Raw genomic sequence first — 20,113 nt, 5'->3', positions numbered from 1 at the left:
GGCTTCTTCTAAAGACATTGGCTTTATAAGTGATGTAGAAGGAAAGGCAGATATGTGGTAGAAAGAAGCAGAGAATTTGGCTAAACAGAAGGTTTATATGCAAAATTTGTGTTTTCTATCCTCCCTGTTCCCACCACTTTTTTCCCAGCTGTAGGGTTGGTTTTTCAAGTCTTGGAATGTGTATAAATCCCGTCACATCTCAGATTTTGGCTGTCCTTTCCTGGACATTTTCAATCTTGCTAATGTTTAGATGTTCAGGAAATGAACACTCCAAAGTTTACCCTTTTAAGTTTTCTTTTTGAAAGGCATTCATCTCTCTCTCTCTCTCTTTTTTTTCTCCTTTTCTTTTCTTTTAAGACTACATATAAGCCTCTTGGAACAAACAGAAGGCTTAATCTCATCCCCTTAAGGTTCCCATTCATGTATCACATGTTAAATCATCCAGAATCTCAAGTGTACAGGCCCACCAAGTAGGAGAAAAGGAACAAAAACAAATTCCATTCACAGCAACATAACATCAGTGTAGCACTTCTGTGTGAACTAGCAAAGAATATGCCTAATCCTGACCCAAACTAAATGTCATAGTGGTTCATGTGAAGGCTTGCTTGGGCTTTAGGTTTATCTTTATACCATTTACTGAGTTTTATGGCTTTTCTGAAAACCTCAGAAATTCTTAGTAAGTCAGATATACTCTGAGCACATAGGAGAAAGAGCAGAGGAACAGTAGAGAAGATGCTATACATGGTTGGTCTGGGGTTCACATGTGGCTGAGCCCTCACCAGCTGTGTGACCATGGGCAAGGCACTGTACCTCTCTGAACCTCAGTTGCCTTGTCTGAAAATGGAGACAGCACCTACTCACAGGGTTAGCCAATTGAGAAAATGTATGAAAGCCTTTCTTAGTTACATTATTATTATTCTTAGTATCACGTGGTGTGGTAATTACAACTATTGTGGCCATTCAGTTTATTTGAAGATTGATGATAATTGGAGCTACAGTAATAGTCTCCATGTAGGGAGAACCCAAATGCACTAATAAATGCATTTAGTAGAACCAGCAGAAATTTTACTATGATAGATTCCAGACCCTTTGATTTATAGATCAAGACTGCACAGCCTCTTGGTGGCACTTACAAGTTAGGGTGAGCCTGAGTGCCTGTGTCTGGTCTTGGGTCTTTCTACCACACCACAGTACTTCTAATTTGTTCTGTTCACAATTAACCTTGGGGACCTGGTTTTACCTTTATGGCAACACAAGGATGGCAAATATATGTTGTTCACTCAGGCTTTGGATGCTTATGTCCCAAGCTCACAGCAGACTGGCGAAGTCAGTCTGGCCATATTTCATTTGCCTTGGAATCCATCGTGCAGCCTGAAGGCAGGCACCACCAGGTATCAGAGTTGGCCACATGTGTTGCTATCGCTGGCTTGGGTGAGGGGCAGTAGTTTTTCAAAGGAGGACAAAAATGAGGAGATGGGCCAAAGTTGTAGGGTCTGTTTCTGCAGAAAGCCTGGTTGAGTGTTAAGCATTCTCAAAACTATATTCTGTTTCTGTCATAAGTGTCTTCAGGGCCCTTCTTTTTAGATCACTATAAATAAAACTGAAGGGAGGACATCTGGCCTCTTGCTTTAAATGTACCTCCTCTTGGCTAAGGCTTATGGCTCCACCCATCCCTTTCAGCACCTTCCCCACTGGCCTTTTTCCTGCAGTTCAGGGCTGAAGCTTGTGCACACAGGGGATACTCAGTGGGACCTTCCCCCAGATCCTGGAATCCTGTCTTGTAATGCCAGTTCACTAGTCTTGTCTTCCATCTACAGCCAAACTCACCACCTCTTCTTTCTTGTCCCTTTCTCCCTTTCCCCCTTACTCTCTAATATCCTATAACCTGACCCGTGCTTTCATTACCCAGTTGCCTTGAAAATGTCTTTCTCTTTGACTTGTGGGAAACAACCACCTCTTAGGTTGTTGCCTTCTTTTACTCCCTTAGTATTTCCTGGTTTTTCTTCTTCCTCCTTGAGGCCCATTCCAAACTGGCTTCCCCAGGACTCAGCCTCCTGCCTCTTACCTCCTTTCCTGGATTTAACCCCATTCCCATCTCAAAACTTACTTCTGTGCATGGGACCCTACCTTCAGCCCTGAGCTCTAGTTGCACATCCCTGACTGCTTTCTGGACATGTGGGTGTTGCAGGTAACTCAACTTTAGTCTGTCTAGAAGGACATTTGTAATCCTCCTCCTCCCTCCTCAGTCAGCTCTAAAAACCCGAGGCTGTGGGCTTTGACCCTCTCTTTTGCACCTCCCACATAGTCAGTTACCAAAATCCTCTGGATTAACTCTTGCATCAACCCATTCTTTTTCATTCCTATTGCCACACCCCTTGTTAGTCCTTTGACAATTGTAGTAACCACCTAACTGGCCTTACTGTCTTCAGGCTCTCCTCCCTTTCTAACCTACCACTGCCAGATTAATCTTCCTTAATCCTTAGAACCTAGCCCTGACTCCATCCTCTTCTGGCTCTGAAGTCTCCAGTGGTTCCCAGCCCAGGTTTAGTTCTAAGCCTGCCTCTCGGGGTTTCCCCCACAGCCTGACAGTCCCCTAGCTCCAGCCAAATTGTTTCACTCACTGGCCCTGGAAAGTCAATGCTTTCATTTGCCCTGCCTTTTCCCCACCAGGAGAGGAGGCTTCTCTAGACTGTAAATAATAGTCAACCTGTGTTTCAAGGTCTGGTCAAAATGCCAGCCCCTCCTGGAGTTCTTCCCATGGCCTTCCTAGGCAGATGCGACCTTGTCCTCTGACCTCCTGTAGCTCCCCTCCCCTCCGCCTTATGGTACCCTCCTGTCTGGCCAGCAACCCTCCTAGGCGCCTTCAAATCCTCCACAGCACTTGGCAATGTGCCTTGCACACAGTTGGCGCCCAGTAAGTACCGAATGAAATAAAGAATGAGTGACTCTTGCCTTCCTCCACCTCCTCCCCACTGTTCAGTTGGAGGTGGTCAGATGGGGACATCAAGGCTGTGAAAAGGAAGCACCTCCTGTCCTCTCCTCCCTGGTCCTGTAATACCAAGTGGATTCCCACTTCTCACCTCCTGCCCCCTGGGTTATTAAACCCATCTCAGAACCTTTTTTTCCAGTACTTTCTTGTGTACACTCTGCCTGGCTTGTTCCAAGTCTCTCTCTAGGATTGAGTGTGGCTCCACTTGTCGCAGCCTCCACCCCCATCACATCATGGGTAAACTGGCTAATTAGAAAGCTCCCCTCACATGCTTCCCCACACCAGAGGGAGCACAGTGGGAGATACAAAGAATGGTGCTCATAGTCGCTTCCTTAAGTGGCTTGAAGATTACAAATAAAGCGTTCTGAATTGGCAAGTGCTTTGCAATTTCATTTTGAGTTGTACCTGGACACTTAGAGGCTTGTCACTTTGCTAGTATATTTAATAGTGGAGAAGAGCCTGTTAAAAAGATTTTAATTGGGAAGATTTCCTATTCTGCCTCTCTTTGTAGCCTTGATGTGATGTTTATGTGTGTGTGTATAAGGAGAGGTGAATTTTGAAAAAATATACTCTTAATTTTGACTACTATTTGACAATTTTTACAGAATTTTCACATCATTCAGTGATCTTGTAGTGGTAGGCATTAGTTATCCCTGACAGCTGAGGTCTAGAAAGAATCCAGGGTTTCTTCTAAGGTCGCAGGTGATTAAGAGCCATGGCCAGTACTTAAACTCAAGTCTTTGGAATCCTTATTAATTGCTCCTTCCAAAACCCTGCTCTCTGCTTCCTTCCTGCTGGGCTTCCATCAGCGTTGTGGATTTAGAAAGTGCTCTACATCTTGGATGATGAGAAATGTCTTCTAATATTCCCTGGGCCTGGCTTTAGAAAGCTGAAGGTTGACGCTGTGGCTGTATTAAAAACCCACTAGTGTGAGAGGAAGGGGAGAGGGGAGCTGTTCAGAGTTGAGCAGTTGGGCTCTAGTTTTAACTCTAGCCCTGGACAGGATGCAGTTGCTTGAATTACATGTGCCCTGGGGACTAAAGGAAACCTGGGATGGAGGCGCGGCTCTTAGTGCAGATTGGAATCCTTTAGGATTGACATTACTGTATGCGGTGAGTATTACTGCAGGGCTCCATGCTGGAAACACCAAATTTCTAATTTGTTGTCTGCCTGCTTTATTTAGTTAGGAAAAAAGAGAGGGAAGAAACTTGGATCAGTTATTTCCCAAGAATACATTTTCATAAGTGTTATTTTCTGTGTAGTGGATATTATTTTTCATTGAGACTGGTGGGAGAAGGTGGGAAGGAGACTTAAAAATTTTGGGAGAACCCAAAAGTGTAGAGACCACGTTTTACTAATCACAGTACGATTGGGGTAGTTTCTGTACTTTTATCTCCCCATCGGATTGTCAACTCCTCCAGGAGGTCTGGGATAATTGTGGGTTTTACCTGTGTACCTTTCTCCCACAGTGCCTTGCAAATCGGCACTCCCATAAGTCTTCCTTGCATCGAGCTTCTATCGTAGGGCCGGTGTTATCCCAGCAAAACTCTGCCTTAACATCCCATGATGGCAGCAGAAGCCTGTTGAGGAGATGCTTTAATGACCCTGAATTTACACCTCCCTTTGCTGTGGCCTTGCGCAGTGCTGAGTGACTTTGTTTTTCGCTTCTGCTGGGTGGCCGGGGTGGGAGGGAGCAGCGGCGAGCAGCGGCATTGGTGCCCGCGCGGCGCGCGCCCAGGTGCGCAGTCCTCGTGGCCGCGTTATATCCGCAGACGCTAAATAGTGAATGAGTCGCCCGAGCAGGGGACCTAGGGACTCCTTACCCTCCGAGGCCGCCCGAAAGGCGTGCTCTCCTTTTCATGTGATAGTAATCGGAGACTTTTCCGTTACATGAGGCTCTCCACAAAAGACTGTAATTCCTCCAGCTTTGTTTGGGAAGGTACCACCCCGGCGCGGGACGTCCGTGCGTCTGGGGCCCGGCCCGAGGCGTGCCCGGGATCTGCGGCTCGGGGTGGGCAGGGCGGTAGCGGGCCGCGCAGGGACGACCGGTCCCTGAGGGGCCCGCGGGGCCGGCCGGCCTCCCCCGCGCCCCTCCTCGTGGTACAGCCTGCGTTTCCTCTACAATGCTGTTATGCTAATCAGGTGACATCACCACCCTGCACACGGCGACTGGCTCCTGATTAAATTACAAACCGGCGGCCGCCGCGGGCAGCGGGGAAGAGGTGTGTGCGCTGCTCCCGCGAGCTCCCGGGCTCGGCGACCGTGGCATGCTTAGGATTGGCCATATTAAATTTTTTTTTTTTTTAAAGTAGGACTTGCGCTTCCCTCCCTCTTCCTACCCCTCCTCGGTAATTTATTTCAAGCTTCTAGGGAAGAGCCACAAAAGGAAAGAAAGCAATAAGGAATTAGATGCTGGAGCGGTAACTCTTGCCGGGCTAAGGTGGACTCTACGGCAGTCAACTTCCTATCAGAACACCCTGCTGGACTTTCAGACCGGATTGAGGCTTGCTTAAGGTCAAGCCTTTTTCGCAGGGGCCGGGAGCCAAGCCGTGCGGAAGTTGCTGCGTGTTGGATGGGGGTTGGAGGGCGCCGGAGCAGGATTTCCACGGTGCAGCCCTCCCGGGCGTTACGCCGAGCATAATGGAATTGCAGAGGACGTCCAGCATCTCTGGCCCGCTATCGCCGGCGTACACGGGGCAGGTGCCTTACAACTACAACCAGCTGGAAGGGAGATTCAAGCAGCTCCAAGGTAAGCCCCCTCCCAAAGCCCGGGGCTGCCTTGGGGTCGTGCCAGCGGGGGTTCTGAGGCTTTATTTATGCCATATGGTATGTGACCCTAATGAAGACGGGCGCCTGCCGGGCCTGGCCCCAAAGCCTCTGGTTGGCTACCAGCACTTCATTCACTACTTTAAAGGAGGTAGTTTTCACTCTGCTCCAGAAAAGCCACCATTTGGAGTCCCTCTCCCAGGTATCCTTGGGGCTCTCACGGTTGTCAGGTATCTGCTGCCCGCTGCACCCACGTTTTTCTCTCCTTTTAATTATTTTTACATCTCGGTAGGTCAATGCTGATAGACCTATTTGTATGCAGGTATTTGATTCCCGGTCGCCTCTGTCTCCCAGCCCCCCAGCCTCTTACCTCTGGGAAGCTTTGAAGGTGTAAAGTGCACTGTTTGAGACCCAGTCCTGTAGAACAATACCAAAGGGAGGAGGGAGTGGTCTTTTTGTTCCTAAACGTTCGGTAAATTACAGTTTTGATCCTGAAGCTTAATTTTAACTCTTTTGATGTATTGTGTTGGGGGAGAGCCTTCCCGTCAATTTAGAGGGCTATGTAATTCATAATGAAAGCCAATTATTGTCATTCCAGTGCCATGGGTTGGATTAGTTGGATCAATTATGGGTTTCTTAGGAGTCTATATTAGGCGCAAATAATTGAATGAATCCAACATTTTACCGCACATTTTTAGGGAGAGCAGGGTCCGTGTGCAGTGGTGTATGGAGTGGTGGACCCGCTTCCTTCCTGGGGTCCCCCCCCCCCCCCCCCGCCTGAGGCTGGCCTGGTCCTTGCAGACCTGGCGGTCACTGTCAGCCAGCAGGCCGAACCAGCCGAGTCTCTGGGCTTCTACGTGAAAAGGGATTAATAACTGAAAACGGAGCTCCTTCCGTTTGGAAACCCCTGGAATCAGTAATAGGCCGAGAATGGCCTTATGTTGTATAAAAGTAGCCTCCGCAAACTGTGTTTCTTATTTTAACTCTTCTTGGTGCCACTAACGTGGTTCCTGTGAGGAGGAGGAAGGAAGGAAGCCGCTCAGTCCTAGAATGTTTTCATTGGGAAGGGGGGAGGATATATTTCATTGGTACGTTTATTTGTCTTGTGAAATAGTTGACAGTAATGACACTTTTCTGGAAAAGAAGCAGCAGAACAGGACGTGAGTTTAAACATTTGCTAGGCAGTGCTGCATTCCTGGGGCAGTTTTAAGAGGAAGCTCCATTCACTTTAGGGAATGGTTATACATCTTTGGTTCATTCCTCTTGAGCTTACGGAAGGTGGGATTTGCTTTATAAACAGAACAAAACACCGGAGGCGGGGCGAGGGGATGGGGGGAGCTTGCAAGTGGTAAACGGAGGAGCCGAGTGTGTCTGTGGTTTTCTGGGCCTATATTAGGTGTCCCACAGTTCGGGGTTCTGAGGATTCAGAATGTGCTTCTTCTTCACATGGCCCAGACTCCCCTCTTCCTTGTGCCAAGGGGAAAGCACCCCCAGGGGGGGATCCCCAGTTGGAAAATCTATCACCAGTCTCCAGTCATTCCTGTAATTTCAGAAGAAATGCAAAACAAGGAGAGAAAATATAAGGTGTGGAGAATCTCGCACCCTTAGGCCCACTCATAACAAAAGGCTGTTATTCTGAAAGGGTTGAGGGGGTTGTAAAAGAGAAGAGTGAACTTACACACAGGAAATGTCTTAAACTGTCCTCTCTGGGCAATGTAAAATTTAAAAAAAATCACGATGTGCCCATGATATTTTACCTCCTAAGTGCTGCTGAAGGAAATGCTTTCAAAAGGGTTCGGATTCATGTTTCATGGGACATTTTTTTTTTTTTAAATGACCTTTGTCTCCCTCATGTAGCCCCAGATAACTTTATTTCTAAATATTGTGGTTTAGGAGTTGCACAAATTCAGGGTTGGTATTTCTATAACGGAAAACCACCCGTGTTGAGGAACTGAGAAAGGGTGAATTAACTTTTAAGCATGGTGGATCTCATAATTACAAACATTTGGCAGTGTCCTTGGTTACAAATGGAACTGATTGCATTTTATGCAGCCTTAGGAGAACTTTGTTAAAACTATCCCCCTCGCCCTCCATTTGGTATTTACTTTATAGTTCTTCCAATCTTCACACATCTCTGATAACATATAGATTCTGTCTGATGATTAATTCTGTACATGCCTACAATGCTGCCCTCCCCCACCCTTTTCTGGGTGTATTTGTTCCTAGCACTTATCCAGCACTGGCAAAATGCTCCCCTAAATCCGTATTGGTTTTCTAATGCCTCCTATATGAACTTATTTAGTGTCTATGCCCCAGAGTCTGTGAATGCTGTGGTTTCGTGGGAGTTATTTCTGCATTATTGCTGATTTTTAATATTTGCACACTGGATTCTAAAAGTTTCAGGAGGGACCATAGAATTTAATTTCAGGTATCTGATATTAGAATGAGTCTGGTCTATCTAGATAAAATACTTTGTTGAGATTCATAGGTAAGAAAATAAAATTTCATCGACTTACGGGACTAAGATATACAGCGATGTCTTTATCACATTAAGGTTCATGGCCTGTGACAAGACAGGGCCTTCAATTCCTTGTAACTTCAGCATCAGCCACCAACACCTAACACACACCCACACTGACAGACACACCCAAAACACACAGACTCTCAAATCTGCAAAAGTTAATTAGCACCTTCCTCAGAGTCAGCTTGTGTGTCTTAGAAGATTGGATCAGTTGTTTTTGTTTTCTTTTTAAATAAGAGGTACACTTGAAACAACAAAACTCAGTGTGTTTGGAAAAGTGTGTTTGTAGTAACATATCTCCTCTCCAGTTTTTGCATCAGCGCATCATGCTCCTCTCCCAGGCTGGCACCCTTGCTTCTCCCTATTGTGTACATCAAATTCCAGACGTCTTAGCTGGGCATTCGGAGCCCTCCCCCCAAAGGTCCCCACCCCCACATACCTTCTGGGCCACCTCTTGCATTCCAGCCAGACCTTCCTGGCAGGCGGGCCGAAAACCCAGCCCTGGGTTTCGCCTTCATTTTCTGCTGTCTTAAATGCCCCACCCTTCCTACGGTTTTCAAAAGATTGTGCTTACATTCTCATTATTCTATAAAGCTTCTTGTCTCTTTGATGGGAAAAGAGGTCTCATTGAGTTACTAGGAGCTTTATATATGGTTCTCTTGTCTAGTCTTCGTCACATCCTATGAGGTTTGAAAGATGAGAAGGTGGGAAAAGGCAATTAACTTGTCCAGGATCACAAGCATTCTTGGGCCGAGGTTGCACATTGCTTGTCTGTAACTCTCTCCTCTCAGAGTTGTAGATACTAATGTTCCATTTCTTTCATGGGGCAGCATGTGGAAAGCCCACCCTAACCTCGTATCCGCTACTGCCTACCTGCCCCCAAGGCAGCCCTGACTGGCAGACCAGTTGAAACGAAGACAGGTTTTTAAGTTATCAAAATGAATGTTTTCTGCCTTCTCTGCAGCCTGACCTTGACATCCAACACTTGATTGCTTTCCTTAGCTGTTCTGGCTAATTTTTTTTTTTTTTTTTTAATTTTAAATTCAGTTTTATTGAGATATATTCACATACCATACAGTCATCCGTGGTGTACAATCAACTGTTCACAGTACCATCATATATGCATTCATCACCCCAATCTTTTTTTTGAACATTTTCCTTATACCAGAAAAAGTAAAAACAAGAATAAAAAATAAAAGTAAAAAAAGAACACCCAAATCATCCCCCCACCCTATTTTTCATTTAGTTTTTTTCCCTATTTTTCTACTCATCCATCCATACACTGGATAAAGGGAGTATGATCCACAAGGTTTTCACAGTCACACTGTCCCCCTTGTAAGCAACATTGCTATACAATCATATTCCAGAGTCAAGTCTACTGGGTTGGAGTTTGGTAGTTTCAGGTATTTACTTCTAGCTATTCCAATACATTGAAATCTAAAAAGGGTTATTTATATAGTGTGTAAGAATGTCCATAGAGTGACCTGGATTCCATTTGAAATCTCTCTCTGGCTCAATGAATTTTGCACCACTGATGAGGGAAGGTTAGAGTACGTTGCCCTCCTTGGGACTTAGAGGGAGAGTAAACAATTTCAGGCCCTGAAAATGCATTATTCAAGTTTATTACAGGCTACCTAAGAGTCATCGTGTTGAATTTCTTAATTCTTTGGTTTTAATTTTTTAACTCTTAGGGAAAGAATATTGCTGGTTTTATGCCTTTCATATCATAAAGAAAATTTATTCTTAAGTTTTAAAAAAATTTCCAATTTGTATGCTGACTAGATATTTGTTGTGCTGCATTCCATAAACCTTAGAGAAGGATGATTGCTGGGTTTACACTTGCTTGTCATAAAGAAAATTTGCTATTGAGTTCTTAAGAAATTTTAAGTAAGTAGCCCTCAGATATTTGCTGTTGGGAGAGTGAAAGAATTGGTGACAAATGATAAAATTCGGTTTTTATTTTTAGATGAAAAGATTTATAAGAACAGTTTTGGGTTTAATGAAAACGTAAAAGATTGGCTTTTTGGTCTGGATACCTTCCAGGACTCTAGTTTTATAAGCCTAGCTAACTTTGTGGGATAAGTCAGAAGGAAAAAAAAAAAAAGCTCCTATCTCCAATTTGCCAGTTTCAGCTCAAAATTTAGGGAAGTTCCTAACAGATTTGTGAAGTAGAACCTTCTTTGAATGATGTAGTAATAATAATTAGTAATGCAGATAGCTCTATAATATATAGCATCTTGCTTAATTAACTAAATTAGATTATCCAAATTATCCAGCACAGGATATACTACTTAATAAGTTCCAAATAAGTGTGCGTTTCTGTAGAACTAATAATCCTATGGGAGAGATTTCCATTCCTGCTTTTTTAGCTAAAGGAACATAATTGGATTAAGATCAACCAATAAGAGGCTAGCTCTCCAGAATCCAGGTTTCCTGACTCCAAATTTGATGCTCCTCTGCCAGTACCACAAAATGTGTATTAGGTGTGGCCTCAACACCTGTTTCTCAGATACCACGAATACCTTCTGCTGACTTGTAAAATTAGTGTGTTCAGGGAACTCCTGAGGTTTCTGGGAAATACGGTGCTCTCAGGTTTTGGTGGGCAAGGAACCCTGATGGTCTAGGGATCTTTGACTCTTTCAGTTCAAATCCAGTGTTTGGGAGGATCTTTAAAGAGACTCTGGAGACCAGTTGGAAGAGGAGGGTGGTAGATCCTTACTGAGAAGAAGATAATGCCTTTCTTAGGGGGTGAAGTGACGGGGCTGTAAACTGCTGAGGGCCGAGATGTGGATGACTATTCCAAATCATCATCTATACACATGCCCTGGGCCCAGAAAGGAGTCTGCACAGCCCTGCTGCTGCTTCCTCTGTTAGAGTCTCTTTCTGTGGCTTCCTAAAACACCCTTAAGTCACTGCCCCAGTCGTCGTCCCCCCCCATCCTGTCCCCCAGTCCCCCCATCCCGTCCCCAATTCCATCCTGTCCCCGTGTCCCCTATCCCGTCTCCTGGCCCTGATAAAAGCTCTCCGTTCTGCAAAAACTTTTGGGATTTGACTCTAGCTGACTTTCTGTCTCCTGCCTGCACTGCTCCTCTATCCCACTGTACTACTGATGATTCCCCAGACCTATTCTGCATTTGCCTGCCCTCGAGACCCTGCTCTCTTGGTTGGTTCCACTGGGAATCATTTCATGGATCAGGACCATTCTTTTGAGGTTCAGTGCAGGTGCCACTTAATTCAAGCCTTCCCCAAAGCACAGCGAGGTCAGTGACTGGTTGGATTCTTTTCCTTTAAGATTTAAAGTTTAAGCACTTGGTCATTTTTTTGTGATTTTCATATACTGCCTTTTGTTACAGTTTGAATATTTGCTTCTTTGTTTTCCCTACATTTCACGAAGTCTGGAGCCCAAAGACAAAAGTCTAAAATAACCTGTCTTACACGTAGGAGCCCCCTAAATATTTGTTGAAAGAGTAAATGTTATGAATTACCTTATTGAAATGGTTCTCACTTTGAGGCCCTCAAAAAAAAAACAAAAAAAAAACGAGGCCTCATACCAGATCAGCATTACCTGAGAACTTGCTACAAGTGCAAATTCTCAGGCTCCCACTTCTGACTTACTGAATCAAACTCTGGGGGTGAAGCCCAGCAGTAAGTGTTTGTAACTAGCCTGCCAGGTGATTCTGATGCTCACTCTAGTTTGAGAAACACTCCCTTATTAGCTCCTTCATACATTTGTCCCTGCAGTTTGGGTGATGGTGTGGAATGGGGAGAGCAGATTGCTTGAGTTGCTCCCAAATAGGAACAGTTATTATATCTTTTTTTCTTAGGGAAGAATGAAGAGTTGGGAAAAAGGGTGTTTTAGAACAACTTTGTAATAGTGGAAAAGGCGTTTTGCTAGTTAAGGATTGGCTCTCTTCTGCTGACTTAGACAAATCATTCAATATCTGTAGGCTTCAGTCCCCTCATCTGCCAGACAAGGGTAATTATCTGTCCCAGCTGCCTCACTGAGTTGGCGTGAGGGCCAGTATAGAAAGAGATTATGTTTAGGAAAAATGGTGATAAAGGTACAGTTCAATAAGGCAACTATTGGATTTAACCTTAAAAACAAAAACCCCAGTGACTTGACATGGAGCCCAGCAACTCAGCATCTAGAAGGGAGGCAGGTGGCACCCTGTTCTGAAATCCTGAAGATATGGACTCTTGTTTCCTTATCTCAGTAACTGCCAGGCCTACCTTCCAGGGCTCTATTAAACAGCAAATGCCATAATGTATGAAATTTTCTTGAAAATGTCCATATACTTTTAAAAGTTATTAACCTTTATTAAATAGTAATTTATTTCCAAAATTATATTTTCTTTTAAGTAAAACTTCTATATAGATGAACACTAAGAATTCCAGTATTGCCAATTACTAATAAATGTGGTATAGTGATTAAGTGTGAACTTCAGGGTTTGGTTTACAAGAATCAAACTTAAAAGAAAGCCCCTCTTCTGGAATATGACATGGATGGTGACAGAGCTTCAATTTTTCAATAAACAATACCTTAACAGCCATGCATTTCTTAGTACTGGGATTACCCTTGTACATATTATCAAAATAAGCCTGGCAGATCTTGGCCATTTTTTGATCTTGGTGTCCTTTCTCCCTCTTACATGACAAGTTTCTATCAACTCTGATGCTCCAGCTGTGAGAAACTATGTTAGGGGAAAATAAATGATGAGGGCATTGCAAGCATTTTTCTAAATTTACTTCAGTATTCTTAACTGGATTGGCATAATTTAAAAATTGGCAGTTTTTAAGCCACTTTATGGGTGCAAAGGACCTGCCATTTGAAAGCTCAGTAGTTGGTCACTAATCTAGGTGACTTGAGAGCAAGAAAGATCCTAAGAAACAAAATACTAAAATGAAACTGACTTTTGAAAAATATAGTTCTCTTTTGTTTATTTTTTTAATTTTTATTAACAAGTACTTAATTGATGACCTGCTTTTCGATGAACAGCTGTCCTCTGGCTGGAGAATTGCAAGGCACGTTAGGAAGTCTGTGGGTGAACCTGTTTCAGCTCTGCTGCACGTGGCGGGGGAGCTGATGGACAGATAGAAGCTAGTGGAAAGTGAACTTGTTCCAAGCAACAGGTGAGGGACCCAGGTGGGGGAGTTCAGTTAGGCTCAGTGTGGTGAGAGCTTGCAAAGTGAGGAAGAGTAGTGAGAGGGGTTCAGAAGGAAAAGAAACAAAAGCTGGAGGAGACTGAGTCTCCCAAGGCAGGGGAAGCTCCCTAAGGATTTTAAATAGCAGAGTGATTTGTTCTGACCTTTTTTCCTTTTTCTTTTTCAAGAAAAATCAGTGATTCCTGAGTGAGAGGGTGGAGATCGTGAGGGAGGCAGGAGGCCAGTCAGGGGACCAATTTCTCAGTTGGGCTGAGAAATCTAGAAACAATGCATACAGCCACCTCGAATTTTGAACTGTAAGATACTTAGAACCTTATTACTCAGTGTGGTCTACAGATCACCTGCGACTTTGTTAGAAATGCAGAATCTCAAGCCCACCCCAGCTGAACTGAGGCAGAACCTCATTTTATAAGACAAGCTCTCTAAGTGATTTGTATGTACATTTGAGTTTGGGAGGCCACACCTTGGAAATAATCTTTCTCAACCTTCCCCCTTAACCTTACTATAAGCAGAGGAGGGAATGGTCCCAGAAAGGTTTCAATCTTTCTGAGGTATAAAGTGTATATTTTATATATAGTCCACAGTAAATGTAAGAGTGGTTTGTTTCTAAGTAAACTGGGTCATTTTAACTGTAAACATGTTCTTGAGTATCTGAATGTAAAGTAGTTAAAGTTTAGTATTGTCCTAGGAGATTACAGGGCTTTAAAGCATGGTTGGTTAATTCCTGGTTTTGTAAGTCTGTGTAGAACTTGGCTGGGGTTTTCCTACTTGCTAAACCTGCAGTTCTAGAAGTTAGTGAGGTTAAAGAAAAACAGTTTCTTTTCATTTACCCAGTTGGTATTAATGGAGAATTCCAAAAATACTCCTGGGCCAGTTCCTCTAAGTTCTTTGAGAATTTCAGCATGGTGTCCTGGGAAACAGTGACTTACTCCATATCTGCTTTATGCCTTAAACCTTTAAAAAAAACAAAACACACACATGCGTGCACACAGCACTCCATTTTACAGTTATCTTATATTAAATGAATTTTTTGCTTTTCTTGCAATTGGTTTGAATCTAGTCCAGTTTCATGTGTATCATACTTACTTGTCTAGCAGTACCTTCAGGTTTTGGTTTTAAAAGTGGGTTTGAAATATACTAAGTATCTGTTACTTGAGGAATGCTCATTTCCTCTGAGTCTGCAGGTGAAGCTTTAAAATTGCTGGTTATTGATTAGGTAGGGGAGGAAAAAGCACCTGCTGAAGTCTTAGTTTCTGTCCCTTAGAAGAAGGAAGGGGATGGGGGAGATAAGTGACTTCTGTTTTTAGCTGGTGCCACTCCAGAACTTTGCTGACCTAAGGTGAGTGGGTAATGAAAGCAGTAGTAGTCGGAAGGTGACTCAGATGGAGGATGTTCATTCAAAGGGTTGAAGGTCACTAACAGACAAAGTTAAATTTCTAACTGTTTCTTTGCATTACTCAACATTTAAAAAAATATATTATCTTATGGCAGTATTATGACACCCTCAGAAGACATAAAAATGAAAGAATAGTTCATGTAAGATACTACTATCCAGCAAATTTTAACTTTTCAATAGTTCTTAATCTATACTCACATATAATTTAACACTACTGTAATTATTATATTGACTCTGTTTTGCCTTGGCCTTTTTACTTTTTACTTAACATTATATCATAAGGTTTTCATATGTGGTCGTTTTATGTCTCTTGCTAAATACTGCCAACTTGCTTTCCAGATCAGGGCAATTTATTTACCCATCTGAGCCTGTTTACCCATCCGTGGAATAGGGCTGGGGAGCATTGTTGACACAAATTCTACATAATAAGGTGGTTGTAAGAATTACATGAGATTATCCCTGGAAGCAGTGTTCGGCAAGAACCTGGGACATAGCAAGAGCTGGGTAATCCGTGGCAGCCACTAATAAAGGTCCTGGTTAAATGGCAAAGCCAGGCCCAGCAGGAGCAAACCTTTTGAACTTGAGTTGAGTGCCTCACTCCCCCCACCCCTGAAACCTGTTCTGGGTGTGGTTTCCTTCAACGGGTTACCAGAGGATTTAGTTTGCCTGAAAATGCACCCAACTGAATCACCCCCTTTTTATGTTCTCTAGAAAGCACACAAGGTTGACAGCAGCCAGTGGGCCTGGTGACTTCGGATGTAGGCTGGAGGTCCCGATGGCCATGCCTCTCCCAGCTGTTTACAGAGCCTCTGAGCAGTTGCTGCTCAAATCGCAGCCTCCAGCACTTTTGTCAGAGAGGATGACTGTAGCCAAATTTAATATTAACTGCCCTCCCGATATGATGAATGCCTCTACTGTGTTTGCTTTTGAAAGGCCTTTTTTTAGCCTTTCTCTCTCCCCCCAACCTCATTTTCAAGAGGCACAGGACCTTTAAGTACCAAATACAGTAATCACAGTCACATGGAGACACAGGCTGGCCTATACTTGTTTTCACAAAGCCCTTGTGAAAGATCTGGCCTTATAGTCCCTTTTTAATGCTGAAATGATGCAAGTGGAAAGTTAATTTGAGGATCACTGAGGCACACTTTATTCATGAAGAATGTGAGTAAAACATAAATAAAAAGTCTGGAGGCTCTTCTGTGGTGACAAGGAAGTTACATCGACTGTGTCATTATCATTCGGGTGAATTATGTTTTTCCCTCTCAGTGCAGTCGGGATGGTAATTTGGAGTGAGAAGCTATCATTTTAAGTACAGACCAGTTGCAGGTGTGTGTGTTTTGCCTGAACCCCTTATACAAGCCATAGATATTATTTTGACAGCATTGACTGCAAATGGTTACAACCAAGATGGTAGAAGACCAAACAGGCACTTGGAATGTGGCCTTGGCATTTGGAATTAGATTTTTTTTTTTTTTTTTTTAAGTAAAAGAAACTTTAAAGGTCTATATTAAAGTGTTTGGAGTCTTTGAAAGTCTGTCTAGTCTTAACTGTTAAATGCCAGGGAGTTTCTGCAGCTTGAATGTATAATAGTTGAAAGGTGAATACAAGTCTAGTGCAAAGTGTGTTTCTGGTGCTTGGAAACAATACTACTGATTTTTATTGAGGGAGACGTTGATTCATACAGAGATTTAAAAGACTTGCTGTGAAATTCAGTCTTGCAGTGGTAGAGGGAGATTATGCATTATCTGCAAACAACTGCCAAACAGATGTGATCCCAGCTGCATAGAGTCTGTGGTAGGGGGTGGGGGTGGGGGCCAGGGGAGCTGTGAAAGGAACATGATTCATTACTGGTGGTGGTGATACATGAGGAGGGCCGTCAGAGGGTGTGTTCAGTGTTATCGCCAGTTTCAGAAACGCCAAGGTGGTGGAAAGAGCATGGGTCGTGGATTGAGATAAGCCAGCATTCAAATCTTGGCTCCACTGAGCCTCATTTTCTGCGTCTATTAGAAAATGGGAGGAATAAATAGCCCTTGGGGTGGTCGTGAAGGATTAAATTCAGTATAGTACATTACTAAGTAACCGTCTTATCCTGGTTTGCATGAGACTTTTCTAGTTTTAGCATCAAAAGTTTCGTGTCTGGGGAATGTCCGTCAGTCTCAGCCAAGCTGTTCGGTTGATCACCCTGACTGTGTATGAAGGTATCCTTTACTTTGTCCTTGACACTGGTGAATAATCGTGAACTGCCAGGAGAGCGATGTTTGTGTGTTCATTCCTGTATTCCTTACTAGTGCTTGGTGTATAAATAAATGTTTCACGAGTAAAGGAATGGATGAATGAGTAAAATGTAAGCAGTAATACAAATGTAGTCATTTTAAAGTGAGTTAATCTCCCTCCTTGTTTGTCTCTTCCCTGAGAAAAGAAGTGACGATACCGGCCACTTAATAAATAATGTGTTGAATGAAAGAATGAATCACTCATGATAATGATTTTATCTCTACAAATGCTGCTGAACTATAGTTTCAGAAAGGTCTTAGACTGGGCATTGACTCCCTGATTCTACTTTTTTTGATGAAACGAAATTTTGATACGACCCTCGGGACACCCTGCCCTCCCTCCCTCCTTCGAAGCTCTGGCTTTAGGACCTTCCCTCTTATTGTCCCTAGTACTCTGCAGGGTGCTGGGGGATTTGCTTAACTTTAGTGAGGTGGAGAGGAGAGCAGAGAGAAGCCCACAGTGTTCAATACTCGGAGAGTCAAGAAGAGTTTCCCTAGAAATTAGACTTCAGGTTCTCTCTTCTGTGTTTTTTTCCACCTTTAAAGGAGATGTGACAAGGAAAATTTTAAGGGTTACTTTAAGGTAGTCTAGTTACATAGCAGAAAAAGGTAAAAGTGTGCCCCATGAAACTGAAATCCATTCTTCTAGGTGTGGTAACCATTCCCTTTTATATTATTGTTTGACTATTAAATGAATCCTGAGAATGTGTCTTTGCTCTCGGTGATAAAGCATGAGTAATGCTCTTTTGGCAGCCAGGCAGTTAAATCATACTCTGAGCAAATAGAGGCAGGGCCTCAAAAATTCAGATACCAGATTAATATGCAACCTTGGCCTTTTAAACTCAAGAAATATCTGTGAGAAAACCGTGTTTTGCTGAGGAACTTCTTTCCCACCTTTTGCACTTCCCAGTCCCCCTTTCCTCTGCAAATTTATGTGATTTCTTTTTCTTCTTCAAATATATATGATTTCGGCTTTGGGACAGGAAGTTATTTTTTCACTTGAAACTAAAAGAAGCAATTTTTAAAAAGTCATACTCATTCAGCAGTGGGCTTGACTGGGAGTTCTTGGCCACAGACCAATGCACTGCAGTCCTTATCAGGGTAGTAAGTGCAAATGGTTCTTTTTTGGGGAGAGGGGAGGGGGGTTGGCTTTGAGGGAGGGCGCTAGAGTTGTCATCTGCTGAGCCAAAGCCCCAGGTGAAATGTGGGTGCCCCCCCACACACACACACACAAGTAGAGGGCCCCGGAAGCTGACTGCCTTTGTTGGCCTTTGCCAGCTGCGTACAGGGCGTCAGATGGGAAGGCGGTCCAGAATCCCAGCTGATACTCACCTCAGCCGTAGTTGTCATCCAACAATTCTGCAGTGACCTTTCTTACCTCATTTTCCTGTGAGCTCATAGTTGTCTGCACACGTAAATTATGTCATTGATCCTGGCTCCAGCTTTGATAAGGAGACGCTCTCCTGTTCAATGTTTTCTGAAAGAGGAATGTGAAGCATAGATCACTCAGTGAGTCAGCAGTTGATTTGGGATCCTTTTGCTTTGTTCCCTCTGCCTCAGTCGGAATTCATAGTGTAACTCATTCACTAAGGTTCCCTTCATTAAAAGCAAAATATCAACCACTCAAAACTCCTATCGAACCAGGGCACCAGATCATTAAGAATCGTGGTGATTCTTGTATGACTCAGCCTCTGTTGAATATTCTGCCTTATGCTGGGCCTCTGTTCCCAGCTCTTGGCTCAGGCATGGAGGCTAGAGGGATGAACGTTGAACCCCTCTCCTTAAGAAGTTCACAACTAATTAGAAAGACCGGAAAACAGATGCAGTTTTTTAAAATAGGATTTGAATGGTTGTAGAAGGAAGAGGGAGTGCTTTACACACCTGCAAAATGGAGCACACCTGTCCTCCCTGCCCTGCTGGGCTTGCTGCGAGAATCGGCTGTGATGGTGTGTGTGAATCTGCTATGAGAAATGCAAATTCATAATAAGATCAAAGATATTTTTGTAGAGGGAAACAGAGGGTCAGGCTGTCTTTGTTCTTGAGTCCACTTAACTGGTCTTAACGTCCGCTGGTGAAGGAAACTGAGAGCTTTCCTTCACCACTTTATTGAACAGACCCTGCCATGTTTGCCATATGTATTACTTCATTTCACATTCACAAGGAGGAGGTAGGCACACACTTTATCTGTGTTTACAGATGAGAAAACTGAGGTTTGGAGAGATGAAAGAACTTGCTCAGTGTCAGACAGCAAGTCAGTAGTGGAGCTGGCGTTCACACCGGCTGTCCGCAGTGTTAAGCCGTTACTCCCCATGCCTCTTGAGAGAGAGAGACTTTCCTGGGAGGATTAAGGCGTGGCAGGGTGTGGAGGGGAGCAGGTGGACTGAGGTCTTCTAGCAGCAGCCTACCCAGTTTCTTGAGTCTAGTTTGAAGCAACTTCCTCCACCCTAGCTGCTCAGAAAGCCTTCTCCCTCTGAGTGCTGGTATATGTGATGTGGTTTCCTTCTTCCTGCCTTTGGAGGTCAGCTCGTCTTGCCCAGGGTCAGAAAGTCCATTGCCTAAGTGGCCCTGTGGCTGCTCTCTGTTTATGATGGGTCATGCTTGCGTTGGCCACATGGAAAGCCAGTGGTGCTGTGAGGGCTGGATCAGTGCAGTCTGATTTGGAATTGGAGGTCACACATTCCCACCACATTGCTCATAAATCTACTGATGCCAGTGATGTAAAAATTAAACCGTAAGCCTTTTTTTTCCTGTATTGAAAGTGACTTTATAAACCAAGTGTTTTGGGCCTTCCAGCTTGAACCAGATACGAACCAGGTACTTTCAGGTACATATTAATTATCCTTTCTGTAGTCCTGTGAGGTTAGGTGGCATCAGATCTGCTTTGTGGATTGAGAAATCTGAGTGTGAAAAGGTGAAATGAGGTGGCTAAAGTCACTTAGCCACCAAGTGGCAAAATGGGTGACTTTGCGAAGTTTTGCAGCAAGTGGGAGCCATTTTCAACATTT

General features: G+C 43.8%; 1 protein-coding gene across 4 annotated transcripts in view; it reads left to right on the top strand.

Moving 5' to 3' along the window:
• The window catches only part of SPTBN1 (spectrin beta, non-erythrocytic 1), a 197,263-nt gene that overhangs the window by 85,432 nt on the left and 91,718 nt on the right, over positions 1-20,113 (top strand). The window contains exon 1 of one of the 4 annotated variants that reach the window (XM_037806817.1): positions 5,299-5,738. The exons of 2 other annotated variants lie outside the window; for them this stretch is intronic. In XM_037806817.1, coding sequence (XP_037662745.1) covers positions 5,630-5,738 — 109 coding nt within the window. In that variant the 5' untranslated portion in view covers positions 5,299-5,629. Of the gene's footprint in view, positions 1-5,298; positions 5,739-20,113 lie in introns of those variants that run through there. One more of the 4 variants, XM_037806818.1, reaches the window with a different exon arrangement.

Source organism: Choloepus didactylus, chromosome 17 (assembly GCF_015220235.1).
Source record: "Choloepus didactylus isolate mChoDid1 chromosome 17, mChoDid1.pri, whole genome shotgun sequence".
In the NCBI taxonomy this organism is placed as follows: Eukaryota; Metazoa; Chordata; class Mammalia; order Pilosa; family Megalonychidae; genus Choloepus; species Choloepus didactylus.
Note: the sequence above shows the minus strand (reverse complement) of the source record. Positions and strands in the feature narration are given on the sequence as shown.